General features: G+C 41.1%; 1 protein-coding gene across 1 annotated transcript in view; it reads right to left on the bottom strand.

The window, feature by feature from the left end:
• The window catches only part of CFI (complement factor I), a 43,346-nt gene extending 23,582 nt beyond the window's left edge, over positions 1 to 19,764 (bottom strand). The window contains exons 1-5 of the mRNA XM_052642073.1: positions 19,676 to 19,764; positions 11,704 to 11,751; positions 5,351 to 5,410; positions 2,233 to 2,512; positions 254 to 407 (exon numbers count right to left, since the gene is read on the bottom strand). Coding sequence (XP_052498033.1) covers positions 254 to 407; positions 2,233 to 2,512; positions 5,351 to 5,410; positions 11,704 to 11,751; positions 19,676 to 19,732 — 599 coding nt within the window. The 5' untranslated portion in view covers positions 19,733 to 19,764. The remainder of the gene's footprint in view (positions 1 to 253; positions 408 to 2,232; positions 2,513 to 5,350; positions 5,411 to 11,703; positions 11,752 to 19,675) is intronic.
• Positions 19,765 to 22,400: the final 2,636 nt, after the last annotated feature.

Here is a 22,400-nt window from a genome sequence, read left to right as displayed (position 1 = left end):
TATGCACCTCTACGGATCAGCAAAGGATTTGCATCCAGAGACCCGAGCAAACCTACAGTCTGTGCTCAGCAGTGTTCTAAGTACTAGTCAAGCATAAACACATTTCATCCTCATGACTACACTGTGAGGCGTGTAGTTAGTATTCTCAGGTTACATTTGAGGAAGTTGAGGCATGGAAAGACAGGGTAATCAAAAGACGAAGAGTTGGAAGAATAAAATCAGCCCTGGGAAAATTCAGTGAGCAAGCACTCACAGTTGAAATCCAAGGTCAAGGCAGGCCACGTTGGCCTGAGTAATGCTCCAGCTGTCTCCACACACAAACATTTTTCTATCTTGGTCTGCAAGTTGTACTGCAACAAGTCCTTCTGAATCTTGTTTTCCATTTGACAAGGAAACACTAAATTGCTCTAAAATTTAAAAAAAAAATTTTTTTTTAAGAATTAGCAATAGTCAGGGATTCATTTTTTCTCATCTTGATTAAAAGCCTCTAAAGAAATAAAATGCATAATTTTTAATTAACTTTGAAAACTATGAAGATGTTAACAAATAATGGTAAACAATTATTTCATGAGTTTATTATGTATCAGTGGCTGAACTACCCAGTTGTAAAAAAAAAAATCATAAAATCCTCATGTCAATTTTATGAAGACAAGGGTGATATTTATTTCCATTTTTACACATGAGGAACCTGCATTTATCCAGTTTTATATATGAGATTAAGTTGCTTGCTCAAGGTGTGAAGCCAGGAATCTGTACTTGCTATATTGATCTGACTCCAAAATCCGTGCTCTTAAAAGTAAGCCAAACAAGTAAAGAATATGTAAGAAGGATTTACGTATTCTCACATACTCAAGGCACTGCATGCCTGAAGAGAACGGAAGTCTGACACTGGCAGAATAATCTCCACTATTGCTTTCCTCCTCTCCAACAGGTAAGAGAGCTGGACTCAGGGATCTTCCTTCCTCCTGTCCACAGTACCTCAGCATGTTAACTCAGCAACACAAAAATATTTAGGCTAGTGAGTTCTGGTGTACATCATGGTATCTTTAAAAAGAATGTTTCAAGCATTCTTCTGTAAATTCATGAAATGTCTGTGATAATTTATATCCAAAGACAACAAGCTTGAAACTTGCTGTCATAGTTCAAATTTCATGAGCACTTCTTGTTCACTCTTCACAGAACTTTATGCACATGGTTTAAGTTTCACAAGAATCTTATGAGTTAGGAACTGCTGTTACATTTTACAGATGTGGAAACTGCAGTCCAGAGAGGCTGCACAGCTTGTCAGTAATGCAGGGGGTGCTTGGAGGGGCTTGCAACTAAATCTGACTGACAGTGAGACCCTCAGTCTTATTTATTTTTGGTTGCGCTGGGTCTTCATTGCCCCACGCGGGCTTCTCATTGCGGGGGCTTCTCTTGCCGAGGTACACAGGCTCTAAGGAGCATGGGCTTCAGTAGTTGTGGCTCCTGGGCTCTAGAGCGCAGGCTTGGTAGTTGTGGTGCAGGGGCTTAGTTGCTCCAAGGAATGTGGGATCTTCCTGGACCAGGGATTGAACCCATGTCTCCTGCACTGGCAGGCTGATTCTTTACCACTGAGCCACCAGGGCAGCCCAAGAGTCTTTTGATCTTAATCACTCCACTAATTCACCTATCAGGGTCCCAGCCTCCTTGCTACATTAGGCACCTGGATGAAGTCTTGACAAGCTCTCCGATCTGATGTATCATTTGCTAGGGTGGAGTATGTCCTTGGCCAGCGGTGGCCTGAGCTAAACCTCGGATCAGAGCTGATGAGGCTGGGGCTAGGGAGAGGGGTAGGGGTTGGTGGGATGGAAACTGGAAGAAATGACTGGGGTTGGGGGTCCAAAGAGGTTCTATTTCAGTCCTAATCTCATGTATAGCATTTCCCCCTGGGTTCTAAAGCAACTCAACAGCTCTGGGAACAATCCCTTTAGCCATGCAGAAGTGAGTAGGGATGGTTCTGACGGGCTGGGCAGCAGAGAGTGGCATAGGCGCTGGGAGTGGGAAGGACCAGCCTCAGGGTCACATGCTCTAGATTCAACAGGTGGCTGTGTTCTGATGATTCCTAATTTCTTTATTATCACCCCAACTACTACTGAGGGTCTAGAGAAGAATTTTGAGTTGTCATTATAACATTCCAAAGGAAAAGTATTTTCTAATAGAAAATATAGTAGACAATTTTCTTCTTAATATAATAAACTAGGCTTTTCCTACCTTCACCTGTGCATGCTCCACTTTTTAAAAACTTTGCCTCAGGACGAACACATTCAAAACTCTTCTGCTGACAGTAAGTTGAGTAGCTTTTCCCATTAGTTGAACACACCCTGGTACCATTCTTAGGGCACTGATAAGGAAGTTTACAAAGACAGGTCCCATCGATGCATCTCTGCCATGGTTGGCAGAAGACTTTATTGCAGGAGAGATGTGTGTGTTTTTTAGTTAAGCACTTTTTATCCACGAAATCTTTTTGAGATGTGTCTGGTGTTGAAGTGAGCTATAAAGCACAAAATAAACATTAACTTAGCAACAATCTTTTTAAAAATGAAAACCTGAAGGAAAGAAAGAAAACAGACTCACCTACTCCACAGCATAGGATGAGGGTGATGTGGTCTTGTGGTTTTTAGACTCAAACAACCCAGGCTTCTAGTCCCAACTTGGGCACTAACAGTTAAAATGGTCTTGAGCAAGTTACCTACCCTCATGAAACATGAGCTTCCTCATCTGTAAAATGGGGATATTATCTTCTATTTTGCAAGGTTATTGCCAGGTTTAGAAATAAGATGTGTATAATAGTTGGCAAGTACTAGGCATGAAATCAGTGGGAGCTGTAATTATTCAAAAGCCAACATAAAATTCTGCCTTTGAAGAAATCAATGTATCTCACCAGTCACCTTAAGGAGTAGCAAATTCGGTGCTGATTGTAGTCTCATGGAATGAACTGATGAATGAAATTGATTAATTCTATTAATAAATGCAAAGCCATTTGCCAAACTCCTACTTTGTGCAAAATCCTGGTAAAATGAACGTGACATTGGCTCTGTCTTTCAAGGGTTTGACATCTAGATGAAACATAATAACTAGGGTAAGTGATGTAACAGTCATACAAACAGGAGGCAGTACTCTTGAAGATCCAGAGTGGGAGAGACTACATCTTTCCAGGGGCTTTTTTTTTTTTTTTTTTTTTTTTTTGGCCACTCCATGGGGCATCAGGGATCTTAGTTTCCCAACTAGGGATTAGACTCTTGACCCTTGCAGTGGAAACGCAGAATCTTAACCTCTGAACCACCAGGGAAGTCCCTCCAGGTGCATTTTAAAAGGCCTCATGGAGGATTTAAGCAAAGGGAGGAAAGTCAGGTGTTAGCAGAGGGTTGGTGCCAGCAAAACACAGGAAGGGTGGTGCACATCATGAGCGGTCCCACCTGATGGGCTCTAGGTTTGTGTGTGCTTCAGCTGGGATGGCCATTGGTTAGGAAACCCTGCCTAAGGAGTATCCCAACCAGAAGAGGGACAGGCAAGCCCATCTCTGGTAGACCTGAGTCAGGGTAGACATGCTCAAGCTCCCTAGTAGACATGGGCCAAAGATGCCATCAGGACTGTGTTCTGGGTCCTTGGCCTGACCAGGAGGCTTGGGAACATCTCCAAGAAGAGCTGATGTCTGGATTGAGTTCTGAGAGTGCTCAGGAGTCTACTGGCAGGGTGGAGTGGGTACACACTCCAAGCAGAACTGTGAACCCCTGACAGTAAAAACAGCGCATTTCAGGCTGAGGGATAGAGTAAGAGGGTGGTGGGGGATAAGGCAGCAGGTCCTGAGGGAGCCCCTGGGAGACTTTTTTTTGAATTTCCTTAAATTTGCACTGGAGGAAGATCTTTCTGGAGGTCAGATCAGACAGCTAGGCAGGAGGCCAATTAGACCTGTGGGGGAATTCTCTGGCAGTCCAGTGGTTAAGACTCCACGCTTCCATTGCAGGGGCCCCTGTTCCATCCCTGGTTGGGAAACTAAGATCCCACATGTGATCAGTGCTGCTGAAAAAAAAAAAAAAAAAGACCTGCAGGAATCCAGAGGAAATACATTGAAGGCTGGAAATAGTTCAGTTGGGTCAAAAGCCAGTTGTGGAACGTTAATGCTCTCTCTCTGTGCTCCAGGTATCCCTTTGAAGGATGGGCATCCTTTTATCTGGTCTCCCCAGCCTTGGGCCATAAGAGTCCCCACCCCTCTCCAACCCCTACTCTTGCTCAGTGGGCGGAAACAAGTTAAACAATCTTTAAGGGCTGTGATGAAGAAAAAAAATCAGTCACTTAAAGGCCACATAAAACTTTGCAAAAGCTGTCAAAGTCATTCTATCTGATGTGATTTTTAGTAAACTTTATCAAATAACCAGGAAATTTGACAAATTTATCATTAACTACACCAATTTTTGATACACTGGTCTAGAATAAAATCTGTACTTTATGCTTTCCATGGTTCCATGTGCCTTTTTTGGTAGCACGTATTAGAGTTGAACTTTGTAATTATTTAGCTCCTGTACCTTCCACTGATAAAATTTAAGTGCCCTGACAGCTAGGACAGTCACCCTTTTAGGGACAATCACTTTTCTATTGAAAAATCAATATTTTAATTGGGTGAAAAATTTTATTTTTTTCCCAAATTTATCCTTTTCTGAGGTGTCATTTTCCCCTGAGTTTTAGACTGAAACTTGGACAAGTGTCATCGACTTTTCAGTCATTTTTAGAGCAAAAACAAAAAATTAAAAGACACTTGGTCCCATGAAGAGTCACATATTGAAGGAGGAAACAGACAGAACAGGCTCCATCTTGAAAGCAGGACTCAATCTTGGGCTGGACTGTGGACTTTGAGTTATTTATGCCCAGTATCTATGGAAGCCACATACTAACTGGAAAACCAGACCCGCTCCCCCCACCCCCCGCATCCATCCCCCCCCACCCATGGAGGAGCCCCAGGGCTTGTAGCTAGACTCTCTAAAAGAATACCCTAATTATCTATGTAACCAAATAGAATCATAAATTCTATTATGCTTATTGGAGTATGACCACAGGCCTATTGATAATTGTCCACTCTTAACTACCTAGGCTTAAGGCATATGAATTACGGGTTAACTTTAATTGTATCTTTGGGTTTGGGCACATACACTTAGGGTATATAAGGTTTTCACAAAAACTGGTTGGGGCCTTTGGCTAAGAGGAGACTCTGCCTTGGGCCCGCCGGTGTGATAAACTGCACTCCACTTATCTGCATTGTCTGTCTGAGTGAGTTTGTTTCCCCGGAACGCGTGGCTACAACAATATAACAGCAAGTAATTATATAGACTCTGACCTTCACTTCAGATGAAGCTTCTGTCTCCTTGCTCAGACTTGCTTCAGGGGCATGGTGAGCCTGGAATGCATTGAATGGATGGTGAAAAACAAAACACACAAACAACCAAGAAGACCCCAAAAAAACAAACCAACAAAACAAAACAAAACAAAACAAAAACCACACATAAAGAACACTGAGGAGAATTTTACTCTTTAGCAGCTGAAGATGTGGAATAAGCAGAAGATATTTTGCTTTTCAGCCAGAGAGATGTTGCTCATGTGTCTAATTTTGCAGAGAGCTTCAGAAGAGGAAGCTGAAAAAAAGGCCACTGAATTTGATGAACAAAGATGACTGGGATCCTTGAGGCAGAAGTTTTAACTGAATGTCAGAGGCAGAAACCAGACTTTGGTGAGCTGAGGCCAGAATGGGCAGTGAAGAAATGGAAACAGAAGCATGGGTTAACTCTGTTGATTGGTCCTGTACTCGGACATGGGAGACTGAACACAGACTTTACAGAAACTTCTGCCTCCTCTCCAAGTTTCATTAAAACAAGAGTAATAGAATTTTTAAAAAAGGCATAATCAATAAGGCCAAGGAGAATGGGGAAGAGGATTATAGACTTGGGATATTATTGAAAGGTTGGAAGCTGGAAAGCAGATGGGCAGGTGGTAATAGGTTTAGCAAACGACAGAGAAATGAAACCCAAACCTAATGAGGGAAGTCCATAAGAATAAAGCAAATTAACCCCCAGAGAACCCCAGAAAAGCTTAGCAACTGAGGCACCTACTACTTCTGAAGAAGATGGAGTGGCTAAAAGAACCAAAGGATTAGTTAAAAGAATGGCTGTATGAATATGTTTTCAAGAATCTCATAAAACAGCAGAAGAAACAATAAATATTTGAAAGTTGTTGTCTCTAGTTAGAGAGAATCAAGGGTGAGGAGGTGTGTGTGACAGAGATGTTTTACGTTATGTGTGTCTGTGTTAGTTGCTTGGTCGTGTCTGACCCTTTGTGACCCCAAGGACTGTAGCCCTCCAGGCTCCTCTGTCCATTGGATTCTCCAGGCAAGAATACTGGAGTGGGTTGTTATTCCTTTCTCCAGAGTATCTTCTTGACCCAGGGATTGAACCTGGGTTATCTGCATTGCAGGCAGATTCTTTGCCTTCTGAGCCACTGGAGAAGTCCATCTAAGTCCAACCAGTTGTTAAATAAATTATTAAATATTTTAATATCACCATGATTTTAAGCCATGTGGTATTATTTGCCTTTGTAATTGTATATAGAATTAATTTAGTAGAAAACAGCCAAATGAAAAAGAAGGTCATCAAGCTTCCAGTATAGAAAACATTAAGGTTAGGCTTTGAAGGGAAAAAAAAATGGAAAGATAGTATCATAAATGGACACGGTAAAGACAGATTTTTGTTGTTAGGTGAGATTTCATCATGAGTAAAGGGTAAGGTCAGTAATCCAACGGAATGGGAAAGATGGAAGCTTTAAGAGAGAAAGGGCAAAATTGTTAGAATAAGGTTGAGGATGGGATGGGAGAAGGTGTAACCAGAGCATGGGGGAGAAGATTGCCTTTGAAATTAAGCAGTTTTCTATTTCTATAATTTCTTATTGTAAGTGGAATCGTTTTTATGATAATATTACCATTAAAATTTAAGGTTGATGATAATGGCAAATACCAACACTGTGGCTGCTGACAATGGGGATAATCAAAGGAAAGTTAGAAAATTATTGTGATGGCAGAAAACAGTAAAAGTAAGGCTTTCTTATTCACTGTGTAAAATCTGATGGCAAAAAGTTTTAGCTCTAAAGGGACTGGGTAAGTCACAGTTGTTCAGGATCCTCAATGTCTAGAGCAGGCTGATGATCTTAGAGGACATTATTAAAGGTGTTTGTACATGTATTTTTACACCATTATTTGCTGTAGACAGAATATAAACTATTCCTCATACATTCATGTGTATTTATCTTTCCAATGTGTGCAGAAGCTGTTAAAATTAATAAGAAGCAAAATTATTTAAATCATCACTGAAATTATATTGATTGTGTAACTTCCTTCCTTCCTACAATAACGGATACTAAAATTACAGCTACTATGTGGCTCAGATGGTAATGCATCTGCCTGCAATGCGGGAGACCCAGGTTTGATCCCTGGGTTGGGAAGATCTCCTGGAGAAGGAAACAGCAATCCACTCCAATACTCTTGCCTGGAGAATCCCACGGGTGGAGGAGCCTGGTAGGCTACAGTCCATGGGGTCGCAAGAGTCGGACACGACTGAGCGACTTCACTTTTCACTTTCACTTTATTCTGCCTATAGTTGATGGTGAAAGGTAGAGTGATGGATCTAAGTATTTTCTTAGGATTTGTTTTTGTGGTAAACATAATACTATTTACTAAAATCTTATGTAACTCTTACTTCCAAGCAAACGGTGAGATTGCATTTCCTTCTTGTGGCTGGATGTGGCGGTGACTTGCTTTGTCCACAGAAATGTGAGCTGAAGTAACATGTATTGGTTTCAGGTAGAAACATTTAATTTCCAATGCTCAATGATGCTACTTATTTCTGCTCTGCTATGGTGATCAGGGGAACATGTGTTTCAGAGGCACCATAGAATCAAACCAGCTCAGAAAGTTGGGCCAACACATGGAGGACATGTTCACTGAAGAGTTACCCAGACCCAAAGTCTTTGTATGAGAAAAAATTAACTTTTCTTATGTCAAGCCACTAAGATTCGAGGATTGGTTCTTATTGCAGCATAGCCAAAACTGACTGATATAGATAGCCATCTATATATAGTCTTTATAATCCAAAACCTTGAGAACCACTGGTCTAGGGAGATTGGGACAAACTGAATCATTCTGTGTGTAAGCTATATGTGAGCTGATAAGAGTATGCTAAAGAAGTCTTTTCCCCATTTTTATTGAGCCTGGAATTAAAAGCTGAAAAAGAAGAGTGCCAAATACATGAAAAGTACTCCCAGTTGTAGCCTGGGACTGTCTGCATCACTCATGAGGTGTATAATCTTGCAAATGCAGATTCTTGGACCCAAGCAGTAGACCTCCTGAATCAGAATTTCTGAGGGAAGATCTTGGAATCTGTACTGTAAAGAAGCTCCATAAAGATTCTTATACTCCCCAAGGATGGAGAGCCACTCCTATTGTGCCATAATTTTCAAAGTGGATTACATAATCCCCGGGGAAGTGAAGATAATCCAGAGGGTAAAATAACTTGGTATGTTTTATTGAAAAAGTAGAAAGACAGAAATGAACCTTTTCTAATGTTTGAATATGGATTGGCTCTTCACAGCATATTCATTCACTATTTATTGAGAGCCTACTATATGCTGGGCACTGTTCTGGGTCCTGGGGACACAAGTGCAAAAGTAAAGAAAGAATAAACATAGGGACTTCCCTGGTGATCCAGTGGCTAAGACTTTGTGTTTCCAATGCAGGGGGCCCAGGTTCAATCCCAGGACATGCGTGACATCCCACATGTCACAATTAAAGATTCCAAATAAGACCCAGTGCAGACAAATAAATAGATTTTTTTTTTAAAAAAAAGAATAAATATGTAGTATGACATAAGGTGATAAATACAAAGACACAGTAAGAGAGAGAGAGAGATTGTGGAGAGTGAGGGGAAGGATTGCTATTTTTGCATATAGGGTTGTCAAGGAAGACTTTGAGGAAATGTTTACCTTGGAGTAGATGCCTGAAGGTGAGTGCATAAGCCATGCAGATATCTAGGGGTGAAGTGTCATAGTCAGAGGAAACAGCCAGAGCAAAAGTTGAGGGGTAGAAGTGTTATGCTTTTGGACCAGGACGCTGGTGTGGCTGGAGGGCTGTGAATGGCCGAAGGGAGAACAGGAGGAGATGAGGCCAGAGAATTGGAGGAATGTGTGATTGATCACATAGGACCTTGTTGGCTACTGAAAAGACTTTGGCTTATCCACTGGAGGATGTGAGCAAATGATGTTGAGAGGGTAGGCAGATAATGAAGAATTGGTAAAGGAGATAAGAAGACATGGCCAGTGAAGTAAAAGACAAATAAACAGAAAATGGTGGCACAGAGGCAGAGAGAAGGAAGGGATGATTAGCAGTTGTGTGATACTCCTCCAGTAAGATGGGGATCTTGACAAAAGTTATTTTGGTAGAATGTGGGAACTCAAGCCAGACTGGGTCGGGAAGACCCAAGAAATAATAGAAAGAGAAATTAAGTATAGCAACTTTTTTGAAGATTAGATGTCAAGAAGCACAGAGAAATGGGGTAATAATTGGAGGGCATTATTGACTACACTGATGCCTTTGACTCTGTGGATCACAACAAGCTGTGGAAAATTCTTAAAGAGGTGAGAACACCAGACCACCTTACCTGACTCCTGTGAAACCTGTGTGCAGGTCAAGTAGCAACAGTTAGAACTGGACATGGAACAATGGACCAGTTCAAAATTGGGAAAGGAGTACGTCAAGGCTGTATATTGTCACCTTGCTTATTTAACTTATATGCAGAGTACATCATGTGAAATGCCAGGCTGGATGAAGTACAAGCTGGAATCAAGATCACCAGGAGAAATATCAATAACCTCAGATATGCAGATGACACCACCCTATGGCAGAAAGTGAAGAGGAACTAAAGAGTATCTTGATGAAGGTAAAAGAGGAGAGTGAAAAATCTGGCTTAAAACTCAACATTCAGAAAACTAAGATCATGGCATCTGATCCCATCACTTTATGGCAAATAGATGGGGAAACAATGGAAACAGTAACAGACTATTTTCTTGAGCTCCAAAATCACTGCAGATAGTGACTGCAACAATGAAATTAAAGGAGACATGCTCCTTGGAAGAAAACCTATGATAAATCTAGACAGCATATTAAAAAGTAGAGACATTGCTATGCCAACAAAAGTCCGTCTCATCAAAGCTATAGTTTGTCCAGTAGTCATGCATGGATGTGAGAGTTGGAAGGCTGAGCATCGAAGAATTGTTGATTTTGAACTGTGGTGTTGGAGAAGACTCTTGAGAGTCCCTTTGACTGCAAGGAGATAAAACCAGTCAATCCTAAAGGAAATCAGTCCCAAATATTCATTGGAAGAACTGATGTTGAAGCTGAAACTCCAATACTTTGACCACCTGATGTGAAGAGCTGACTCATTGGAAAAGACCTTGGTGCTTGGAAAGATTGAAGGCAGGAAGAGAAGGGGATGACAGAGGATGAGATGGTTGGATGGCATCATCAACTCAATGGACTTGAGTTTGAGCAAGCTCCAGGAGATGGTGAAGATCAGGGAAGTCTGGCATGTTGCAGTCCATGGGGTTGCAAAGAGCTGGACACGACTGAGTGACTAAACAACAACATGGGGTCAAGAGAAGGTTTCTGTTTTAGGATGGAGAATCATATTCATGTGCTTGATTATGGGACATTATAGATTATATCATCTAGTTGTAGCTGAAATAATCTTCACAGATGGACAAGTGATTTAGAGATTAATGTAGTGAAATGACACCAGATTGACAATAATGCCAAAATACAACATCAATAAACAAAAAAATAGCAGAGTCTACACTTTCAGCTACAGTAGAAGCTGTTCATTAGCCACACCATGGGGTTCAAGACAATAGAAAGCTAATCAGATATGAAAAGAAGCCAACCCTCCCCCAATCAATAATATTAAAGAGACTAATTGAAATACAGGTTTCCATCGAATATCATTATTGAAATTTTCCCTGTGTTTATTGTGTATGTTGACTTAGCAGCAGCAGCAGCAGCTCTTTGTAAGCTATCTTTTCCAACTAATATGATATTAAAATCAAATGGAAAAATTTAAAAATTGTGTATTTGATGATATTACTTCATTAAAGATTAACAGTAAGATTATTAAAATACTTGTTTTTAAAATTTTCTTTTTTAAAGTATATTTATATAGTACAGTATATATTATTTATAAATAAATATATTCACATATACTGGGGGCACATGCACAAAAATTTTTAGTGATTACTACTATAGCTTAGTTATCTCTAAATCATGACTCAATTCCCTTAGCTGCTGTTTCTTTTTTTTAGGAGGGATCATTTCTTTGGTATTTGTGATGCTGTAATAATTATCCTGTTGTGAACTTTATCTTTTTATTCTAGGCAGGAGTACAGGTTAGCCATGGCACATGGATTGTGGGATCTTAGTTCCTCGGCCACGGATTGATCTTGCACCCTTGACATTGAAGCATGGTGAAAGGCCTAACCACTTGACCTTCAGAGAATTTCCCAGTGAAGCCATTTTAGATGGATGGTTGGTTATTAGACAACAAACAAGAGAAAAAAAAACAATCTACTATCCCACCCCGGTATACAGCCATATAGCTTTACCTCTGATTTCTTCACTGCCTTTGACTGTCCTCGATTTCTAAAATTATCCTATAAACAGAAGAAAAAAATGATCAATTATGACCAAATAGAGCAAAAGTCCACCATTTTCCCTCCTACCGTTTGCTGTAAAAAAGGTGAAAATTCCCCTTCTGCTAACTAGTTGTGTGATTTTTGGTAAAAGACTTTACCTTTATGGTTGTTTCTTCTTCTGTGGAATGTGGAAAATAAAAATAATATCCTCACAGAGCTGTTGCGAACAGCAAGTGCAAAATACATGGGACGGCACAATAAACACTTAAGAGCCTATACAAACGCTAATGTGATGCTGACTGAGGTAGACTGCTTATGGCCCCAGTTCTATGACTCTTCATCCTGTCCTTTGCTGTTATCTCTTCCTCTGGAGAGGGGAGGTATATTTTCCTACTTCTGGATTCTGAGCCTGGCCAGTGACTTGCTTTGGACAACAGGAAGTCAGCATATGTGACATAAGAGATGCTTGGAGTGTACTTGTGCAACTGGGTTTGTCCTTCTGCTTCTCTGCCATAGCTATGGGAAGAAGACGATCAGGCCAGCAACGAAGAATCACTCCAGCTGAGCCCACCTTAGTTGAGATGATCTCCAGCTAACCTGTAGGAAGTGAAGTGAAGTGAAGTCGCTCAGTCATGTCCGACTCTTTGCGACCCGTGGACTGTAGACCACCAAGCTCCTCTGTCCATGGGATTCTCCAGGCAAGAATACTGGAGTGGGTTGCCATTTCCTGCTCCAGGGGATCTTCCCGACCCAGGGATCGAACCCAGGTCTCCCACATTGCAGGGAGACGCTTTAACCTCTAAACTAAATCAAGATATATGCCACTTAGATTTTGTGATGATTGCATCATGATGGCCAACAGGTACAATCATGATTTACCAGGAAAACACTGAGGAATGAGATGGAAAAGTTTCAAAAAGAGTAAGCAATATAAACTTTTGTCTTTCTTCCAGAAGTGAATAAACGGTTCATATCCTGAAAGTTAACAATCATATCAGAAACATTTTCATCGAAAGAGTTTTAGGCCCTATATGGCCTCAGTTCCTTCTCATCGTGGTCTTCACCAGCAATTTTTTCCTCCAATTTTATTTCAGGGTCATTTCCATCACTTTTGCCTCAGAGAGTGCAAAACAAAACAAAACAATGGTGTAGTTTCTTGGTCTTGTTTTTTTATAATGAATGTAAAATGGATGAAAATTTTTTTCATTTTTAATTGATATTTTAAAAAATAGAAAACACATAGAAATATTACAAACATGTTCAAAAGGGTGCTTGTAAAAATTATATTTCTCTCCTTCGTTATCCATTCAACACACTCAAGCACTACCCCAGAGTCAACCACTTAATAGTTCCTAGTGAACCTTTCCAGAGATCATCACTGTATATGTGAACCATACTTTACTCTCTAATTCTGCACCCCCAACAGCAGTATAATTTACAACCAGTAGCCAACAAAGGGCATTTAGATTGTTTCCAATGTTCTGTTATTATAAACAGTGCTGTGATAAATCTCCTCATATAATATACATCATTTCCCCTGTACGCTAAGTATATTTGTCAGTACTTACCTGGGAGTAACATCGCTGAATCAAAGAAATTAGCAGTTGTAGTTTTGAAAGACATTGGCTAATTTCTCACTCTAGTGTGGACACGACTGAAGCAACTTAGCAGCAGCAGCAGCAGCAGCAGTGTGCATGCTCAGTTGCAAACTCTTATGACCCCATGGACTGTAGCCCGCCAAGCTCCTCTGTTCATGAAATTTTCCAGGCAAGAATACTGGAGTGAGTTGTCATTTCCTACCATAGGAGATCTTTTCCACCCAGGGATGAACCTGGGTCTCCTGCATTGGCAGGTGGATTCTTTACCACTGAGCCACTGAGAAGCCCTTCTCTCTCTAGAAGTTGCTCAAATGTGAACTCTTAACATCAACGTATCAGTTCAGTTCAGTCGCTCAGTCATGTCCAACTCTTTGCAACCTCATGAACTGCAGCACGTGAGGCTTCCCTGTCCTCACCAACTTCCGGAGATTGCTCAAACTCATGTACATCGAGTTGGTGATGACATCCAATCATCTCATCCTCTGATGTCCCCTTCTCCTCCTGCCTTCAGTCTTTTCCAGCAAAAGGATCTTTTCCAGTGAGTCATCTCTTTGCATCAAGTGACCAAGTATTTGAGTTTCAGGTTTGTTGAAACAGTTTCAGCATCAGTCCTTCTAACAAATATTCAGGACTGATTTCTTTTAGGATTGATAGGTTTGATTTCCTTGCAGTCCAAGGAACTCTCAGGAGTCTCCTCCAACACACAGTTCAAAAGCATCAATTCTTCGGCGCTCAGCTTTCTTCACAGTCCAACTCTCACATCCATATATGACTACTGGAAAAACCACAGCTTTGACTAGATGGACCTTTGTCAGCAAAGTCATGTCTCTGCTTTTTAATATACTGTCTAGGTTGGTCATAGCTTTTCTTCCAAGGAGCAAGTGTCTTTTAATTTCATGGCTGCAGTCATCATCTGCAGTGATTTTGTAGCCCAAGAAAATAGTCTGTCACTGTTTTCATTGTTTCCCCATCTACTTACCATGAAGTGATGGGACTGGATGCCATGATCCTAGCTTTCTGAATGTTGAGTTTTAAGCCACGTTTTCACTCTCCTCTTTCACTTTCATCAAGAGGCTCTTTAGTTCTTCTTCGCTTTCTGTCATAAGGGTGGTGTTATGTGCATATGTGTGGTTATTGATATTTCTCCAACCCCATGGACTATACAGTCCATTCTCCAGGGCAGAATATTGGAGTGGGTAGCCTATCCCTTCTCCAGGGGTCATCAGTATATGAAAGGGCCTATTTTCCATCTTCTTGATCACAGAACAGAAAACATTTAACATTTTTATCTTTGCCAATTAGGTATACAAAAATGTCATCAGAGAATAGTTTTATCTGCATTTCCCCCCCAGTGACTGAGGTTGAACGCCTTTCTTTCCTTTTTTTAAATGAACTCATTTGTGGCCGCCCTGGGTCTTCACTGCTGCATACAGGCCCTCTCTCGGCGCTGCAGGTGGAGCCTCCTCCCTAGTTGTGGTGCTTCCACTGCGGTGACTTTGCATGTTGTGAAGCACAGGCTCCAGAGTGCATGCGCCCAGCAGTCATGGTGCACAGGCTTAGCTGCCCCACGGCATGTGGAATGCTCCCAGACCAGGGATGGAACCCGTGTCCCCTGCATTGGCAGGCGGATTCTTAGCCACTGGATCACCAGGGGCATTCTAGATTCATTATCTTTTATCAAATTTAAGAAGTGTTTGGTTACTACTTCTTCAAATATTCTCTGACTCTCTCTTCTCCGTCTGAGATTCCAATTGTGTATATACTGATGGTTTCTCTTTTTATTCTTTTTTCTTTCTGCTCCTCAGATAATTTAATTGACCAATCTTCAGCTTCACTTACTCCTCTGTCTGCTCAAATCTGCTATTAAAACCCTCTGGTGAATTCTTTGTTATACTTTTCAGTCTAATTCCTTTTATAATTTCTGTCTTTTCATGGGTATTCTCTATTTGTTCCTACATCCTCCTTGCTTTTTTTTTGGCTATTTGAATCTATTTAAGATGTTTAACTTAAAGTCTTTGTCTGATGAGTTCAAAGTCTGTTCTTCCTCAGAAATAATTTCTCCTGTGAATGGGCCATATTTTCGCTTCATTGCATGCTTCATATTCTTTGTTGGAGACTGGATATTTTGAATATTATAATGTTGTAATTCTTGAAATCAAATTCTTTCTTCTCAGGGTTTGCTTTCCTTGATTCCTATAGACTATAGCTATTTGCTAATTTTTCAAAACTGTTTCTATAAAGTTTTTTTTTTGTCATGTGTGGTTTCTGAAGTCTTGGTTCCTTTACCTTGCATTTAGCTAGGATTTAGACAAAGATTTCCTTCAACACAAGGAACCAGAGAGAGAGGAAGAGAAAGGGAAAGGGACAGGGAGGGGAAAAAAGAGAAAGGAAGGAAGAAGGAAATAAAAGAAAGAAAGAAAGAAAAGAATAAGGAATCCTTGAAATTGAGAACAACAAAAAAACCTCTTCTGAGTTTGCAAATTGGCTCTGTGCTGGGCCACTTCAGTGCTCAGTACTTAACCAGAGTGTTTACAATTCTGTCTTAGCTTTTACTTCACATTTGCACTGAGCCTGGAGGTGTAGGCTTAGGGTCTTCTTAGGTGTTTTCTGGGCTTCATCTTGCCCTGGGCATGTGTATTGCTTTCTAAATTCCCCAGGATACACAGGGGCTTTTGAATGCCCTAATTTTCAGCTGAAACTCTAACTTTTCCTTCCAAGCTTCCGCACTCTATAGTAGGCCTCAACTGTTGTCTTTTGTCTCAGGTGGCGGTAGACTGTTTATTTGCTTGCCTTAGCATATTAAAAAGCAGAGACATTACTTTGCCAACAAAGGTCCGTCTAGTCAAGTCTATAGTTTTTCCTGTGGTCATGTATGGATGTGAGAGTTGGACTGTGAAGAAAGCTGAGCACTGAAGAATTGATGCTTTTGAACTGTGGTGTTGGAGAAGACTCTTGAGAGTCCCTTGGACTGCAAGGAGATCCAACCAGTCCATTCTGAAGGAGATCAGTCCTGGGTGTTCTTTGGAAGGAATGATGCTAAAGCTGAAACTACAGTACTTTGGCCACCTCATGCAGAGTTGACTCATTGGAAAAGACTCTGATGCTGAGAGGGATTGGGGGTGGGAGGAGAAGGGGATGACAGAGGATGAGATGGCTGGATGGCATCACTGACTCGATGGATATGAGTTTGAGTGAACTCTGGGAGTTAGTGATGGACAGGGAGGCCCGGTGTGCTGCGATTCATGGGGTCGCAAAGAGTCAGACATGACTGAGTGATTGAACTGAACTGAACTGAACTGATAATGTTTTTGAGGAATGCCTGCTGCCTTTCCACTCTGAGTTCCAAGTTAGATGAAACAAAGACAGATTTTTTGTTTCAGTCTTTAAGTAGCCCCTGGATAGGTTAGAACAGACAAACACAATTTCTTTTTAAATAAAATCTTCTCTGCTCCATTTAGAACTGGGGACTAGAGTTCCACACTGGGAATCTAGATTGCTACCTTCAAGACTGCCACTGAGTTGGAATCTGGGTGGGGTAAGGGCAAGTAGAAATACTGCAGTTTTCCTACCATTTTTAAGTTGCCTTTTTCCTCATGCAGCATTCACTTGGGTACTGTAGGACTTTGATAACTGGAGTTCTGACAAAGTTGGTTTTGAACGTCTGCTTGACTTTTCTAGTTTTTTTTGGTGGAGGGACAAGTGTTTGGATTTGCCTGCTCTGCCTTGCTAACTGACATCACTCTCTGCACTGCGTATTGCTCCTGTGCATATTCTCTTTCCAGATCTCATCACTGTTGACCATCACCCCAGTTCTTTCCTTCCAAAATACTACCCATATAAACCAAAGTTTATAATATGCTTTTAGGGTTTAAAAAAAATTAAAGGTTTTGGTGAGGGATTATGTCACAGCCAAGTATATCACAGTGTTTAACCATATTGACTAAAATATTTGGCTTCCCTATTCCATTACTGGGACTTCCCTGGTGGCTCTGATGGTAAAGAAACTGCCTGCAATGCAGGAGACGGTTTGATCCTTAGGTTGGGAAGATCCTATGGCTAAGGGAATGGCTACGTACTCCAGAATTTTTGCCTGGAGAATTCCGAGGACCGAGATCCCTGTTCCTTAATACCCCTTTGTTATTGACACAGCAGCCACTCTGAGTTTCTTTCCCACCCTTTCCTAAATCCCCTTACCTCTTTGTCTGAGTAGGTTCAGTAAAACCAGGATTCTCATCTCACTGTTCAGAACAACTTCATTGCCAGCCCACCCCATCATTGACATAATCCACTTTCAAATCAGTCCATTGAAATATTTTGATATAAAAAGGGAGTGGGGCTTTTTATCCCCTAGAAGGAAATCTGCCCCCAGCTTTTAAAATACAAGTTTCTCCCAGCTGTACATATTTTATTTCATGTTGAAAATGTAGATACATTTTAAAACTTAGAACATATTTATGTTGTCTCTGTGGTGGTTGCTCTTCAGCCACTAAATCAGGTCTGACTCTTTGTGACCCCATGGACTGTAGCCCACCAGGCTCCTCTGTCCATGGGATTCTCCAGGCAAGAATACTGGAGTGGGTTGCCATTGCCTTTTCCAGGGGATCTTCCCAACCCAGGGAAGAACCCAGGTCTCCTGCATTGGCAGGTGGATTCTTTACTGCTGAGCCACCAGGGAAGCCCCTATCTCTATGGTAAGCTTCATTTAAAAATGATTATTTCTCAGCAGGTGGCATAAAAAATCATTCCATTTCCTTTTATAAGGAAATAATAATAGTATTTTATGAAGTTGTGGTTTCAAAATGCTGTTTCTTAAAGGAATGAAGACAGTTTTATGATTGGATGATTGTTCAGTAAAAGAAAGAGGCTCTTTTCCTTTGTGTAAGTGAAAACTATTTTCAGTTTTTTTTTTTATTCTGTTTTTGTTCCAAGAACCCAAAATATGGCTGAAATATCCTTTTTTCCGAAAACAAATTTTTCTTGTTATAATGCAACACACATTTACCTGGTATTTAAAAAAGAAAAATGACAAATGAATAAGACAAAATTTTTGAACTCTGAAAATTCATAAACATATAAAACATAAAAATCATGAGTAATCCCATTACTCAGAGATACTGTTATCTGTTTAATATACACCCCTCATGACCTTTAAAACTGCCATTTATATAAGCATTTATTAATATATTTGTGTATTTATGTGTATATGTATTTTTCTTAACAAAAAGAAGATTTCAGTGAGGCATTTTTTTATTTCAATAAATATAAAACACCATTTTAATGTGATAGTTATTTCTGGATGTACAATAATTTAATCTATTTTAATCAACAAGTACTTACTTTATTTCCATTTGGTTTATACTATAAACATTGCATATATAGTTTAGAACTTATAAGAAACTTAAGTATTTAATTCTGATATCTTAGGTAGTTCTCTTTAAACATTTGCTGCTATAAACAGACTTTAAAACAAAACAGTTTTTGGAATTGTTTCAAAACTCTTTGATCACAAAAGTAGGCAATCATCAGCAAGTCTCTAAAATGTCTTAAACATTTCTAACCTTAACAGGCTACCTTCCAGACTGGCTACAATCTGTTGTTTTGGCTTTAACTCCTTGAGTGGCCTACAAAGTCTCTACTCTGATCAAGTGCGTTTACTCATGGAGAGGAGCCCAGTGTTTTGCTGTCTTTCTGGCCATACCACTTGCTGTTTATCAGGCTGAAAATCACTTCTTCTTTCTCTCCACTGATCAGATGTTATTCAGAATTATAAGTCTAGCTCAAATCCCATTTGGCCCATAAACCCTTCCCAATCTCCGAGCAGGAAGGAATTTTTCCTCTCATTAAATTCCCTGGGCAGATGATGATATCTGTGCCATTTTGGGGCAATTAAATATATGTCTTATAACAGTTCCTTCTCATGGTTTCAAATATTTTTCAAATTATGCTTATTATTTCCTCATTGGTATATTTGTATCATCTTTCTACAACTGTACAAAAGGCTATTGAAGGAAGGATCAGTCTTGCCCATCTCTATACCTTGCACATAGATAGGGCTTGATAAATGTTTACTGATTTAATAATTGCTAAAAATCATAGCTGTATTAGTAAAATTTTCATTCAGTCCAATCTCTATGCACAGATAATAGCATATGAAAAAAGCAATTTCTTCAAGCTCTTTCATCAAGATATAACATAAAATCTTGGTTACTGACTAAATACTGTCATCGTTGGCAAGTGAACTATGTAATCTTCAAGTCAAAATAATATCTTTGAGACTTTTTTCTATATTTTTACAATATTTGAAATATCTACTTAAAAGTTTACATAAATATTGAATTGCTTACCTCACAAAAACTTAAGTAGAAGCACAAAAGTAAGAGAATGACATGACCAAGCTTCATGTTGGAGATAATCAGGGTCTGTGTCTCTCCTGTGGACGCCTCTGCACCCCAGGTATTCTTTTGAAATTTAATTTTTAACCTCTGAAAAAATATTTAAAAAGAGCAGGCCTCCTAAAGAGCTTTGTACTTTTGAACTTGTGGAGAATTTGGCAAAAATCCAGAGTTTTACCGTAAATGAAACCAAAAAAGACCTCAGCAAATAGCTGAGGGACTGTTTCCCGCAGAGAAAACTGATGCCCCACCTCGATAGTGAACAATGCCTTGTTCTGTTTGCTGCAGTAGGCAGAAACCACTGAAAGAAATTTCTTATGCTTTGGTAAAAACAGAATCATATTTTTCTTTAAGGACGAAGACTAGGAAATGGTAAGGAGTAAAAAGTCCATCGTATTGAATGCTATGCTGAACACTAAAAATCCTCACCAAAATGGTTCCTTTATCAGTCATGGGTTGTCCTGTGATAAATTCTTTTTCTCTCAGCAGAAATGCTGCCACAGTTTGATTCTCCTGAAGCAGATGTGAGACAGAGTTTGGGGTGGGGGATACTTGTCAGGAATCAGCTCCTGGAAAAGGAAGGGAAGAGAAGCAGGAATGAACAGAAAGAGAAAGCAGACTGCAATGTGGGTTCAACAAAGCCTCGGCCAGCTTGGGGGGGGGGGGGGTGGCTCTGGAGTGACAGTGGCCAGTCACAGGGGCCCTGGGTCAGGCAGAAATGGCTGGGTCCCGCCTGCCTTGCTCAGTGACGTGACCCGGTGACAGGTGCCCAGGAAATGCACGCCCTTGGGTGAGGCAGGTCTTCATTTGCTGTCAGAAAGAAGTGTCCGCGGACCACTCTTCACAGCCGGACAGCCAGACCTTCCTTGAAAGGAGGATCCGGGAAACTCATCTCCTGGTCTTTCAGAGTCTACCACTTGCACCTTTGAGGTCTACTTTCCATGTATGTTTCAAGGGTGGCTCCGTCAAAATTGCAGTGGGCCTCTCTTCCTGAGAGATAATTTAGGAGAGGGAAGTTGCTGGGGGTCGGGGTGGGGGAAGGAACTGTAGCCCCTGCCCTTGCGGTTGATCTTGGGGCTGCAGTTATCCTCAGCCTCTGCCTCCTTCCTGTCCATTCTAGATTCCCTTCACCCTGAGTCTCCCCCTCTGCTGGCCTCAGTGGCTTACCTGGTAGCATGACCCTCAACCTTTTCCCGGAGTGGCCTGAGCCCCTGAATACCATTCCCTTCTCAGACCATGGCTGCTGTTCCTACCCCTTTATTGTCGCAAGAGATACCTGAGTAGCTCATACGGTTCCCCACACATTTCTCCCTACCCTGGCTGTGTAACAGCAGACTTCCTTCCTCTGAAGTGATAGGTTACTCCTGTCAAGATGGTGACTCCTCCTCTCTCTAGGCAGCTCAGTGTGTGCCAGGCAGAAGGCAGAGCATACAGTTCACTGGGATTCTTGTTGTGCTCCAGGGCAACAGTGTGTTTCCTTTGAGAAACAGACCTCAGAGTGCAAAGTGTGGGGACAGGAAGCACACGGCCTCCGTTGGTCGTCAGAAGTGATGGCAAGTGTGGCCATTCCTGCTTCTGCTTCTTGGGTCGCAGACCTGTGTCTTCTCTGTTGCAGACACAGTGTGGCATGACGGTCCTTCGAGTCAATGCATATACTGCTTCTTGGAGGACAGCACCCAGTCCTCAGAGTGTTGTCTTAAGTGGCACCTCAATTCGGCCTTCAGCAGGCTACGCCAATGCTCCATAAGGCTGTCAGCCTCACAGCGATGCAGTTATATGGTATGACCAGTGAATTGCATGGCCAGAGCTCCAAGCTCACATTTCCTTTACTAGAAAGTGGGTTCCCCTATCTAGCAGGATGTTACATGGGATCCCTTGTTGGAGGATTAAGTACTCTGTAATCCTTTGACTCATGATCCTGTGGCCCTGCAGGTAGGAAAGGTATCTGACTTTATGTCTGTTTATTTCTGTCTATTCCTGTGAGGATGTACCTCTGGCCTTTTAAAGAGTGAAACAACTGAATGAGCAATTTACCACCGAGTGGCTAGCTGGTATCCTTGATGAGCTGTGCCATCTTGGGGGCTCAGCATTGGTCTCTGTTGCTGTCAGATTGGACATTTGTTGATGGCAGTAGCCAAAGAAACCTTCAGGGCCTGTGCTGTTACTGGCCATCTCTGTCACCATAGCCATTTTATCCTTGTGCCTGCTGTGCTAGTACTGAGGTGGTTGATGACTGAGATTGGCGGATATCAATTAGCTGAGTCATTTTGTTGATTATTGATTACTTTTCCCTAGTGGATGTTCTCTGGTGGTGTTAACATGCATTACAAAGATTTTTATACTTCATTCCCACTCCTATAGGTATGTCCACAAGTTTCTACTCAGACCTCCTTGTTCTTAATCTTTGAATATCTTTCATTATAGGGAAAAAGACCATCAGGCAATTACTACTGCCTGTGATTCCATATATAGCCTAACCTTAGGCCTCTTTTTTTCCCACACAAAGTGGACAGCCATGTGTACAGGCTGAAGCTCTGCCCACTGGGAGGACTTTCTTCCACCACTGTCTTTCAGACAATTACCAAGCACGGCTGTTGTTCAGCTGCCACTTTCAGGCTGTACCTACATACAGAGCCAGCCCATCTGTGAAGCAAACTCAGATGTTTCTCTTCTCCTT

The sequence above is a fragment of the Budorcas taxicolor genome, chromosome 6 (assembly GCF_023091745.1).
Source record: "Budorcas taxicolor isolate Tak-1 chromosome 6, Takin1.1, whole genome shotgun sequence".
Classification (NCBI taxonomy): Eukaryota; Metazoa; Chordata; class Mammalia; order Artiodactyla; family Bovidae; genus Budorcas; species Budorcas taxicolor.
The sequence above is the reverse complement of the archived record's forward strand: the minus strand, read 5'-3'. Positions and strand labels throughout refer to the sequence as shown.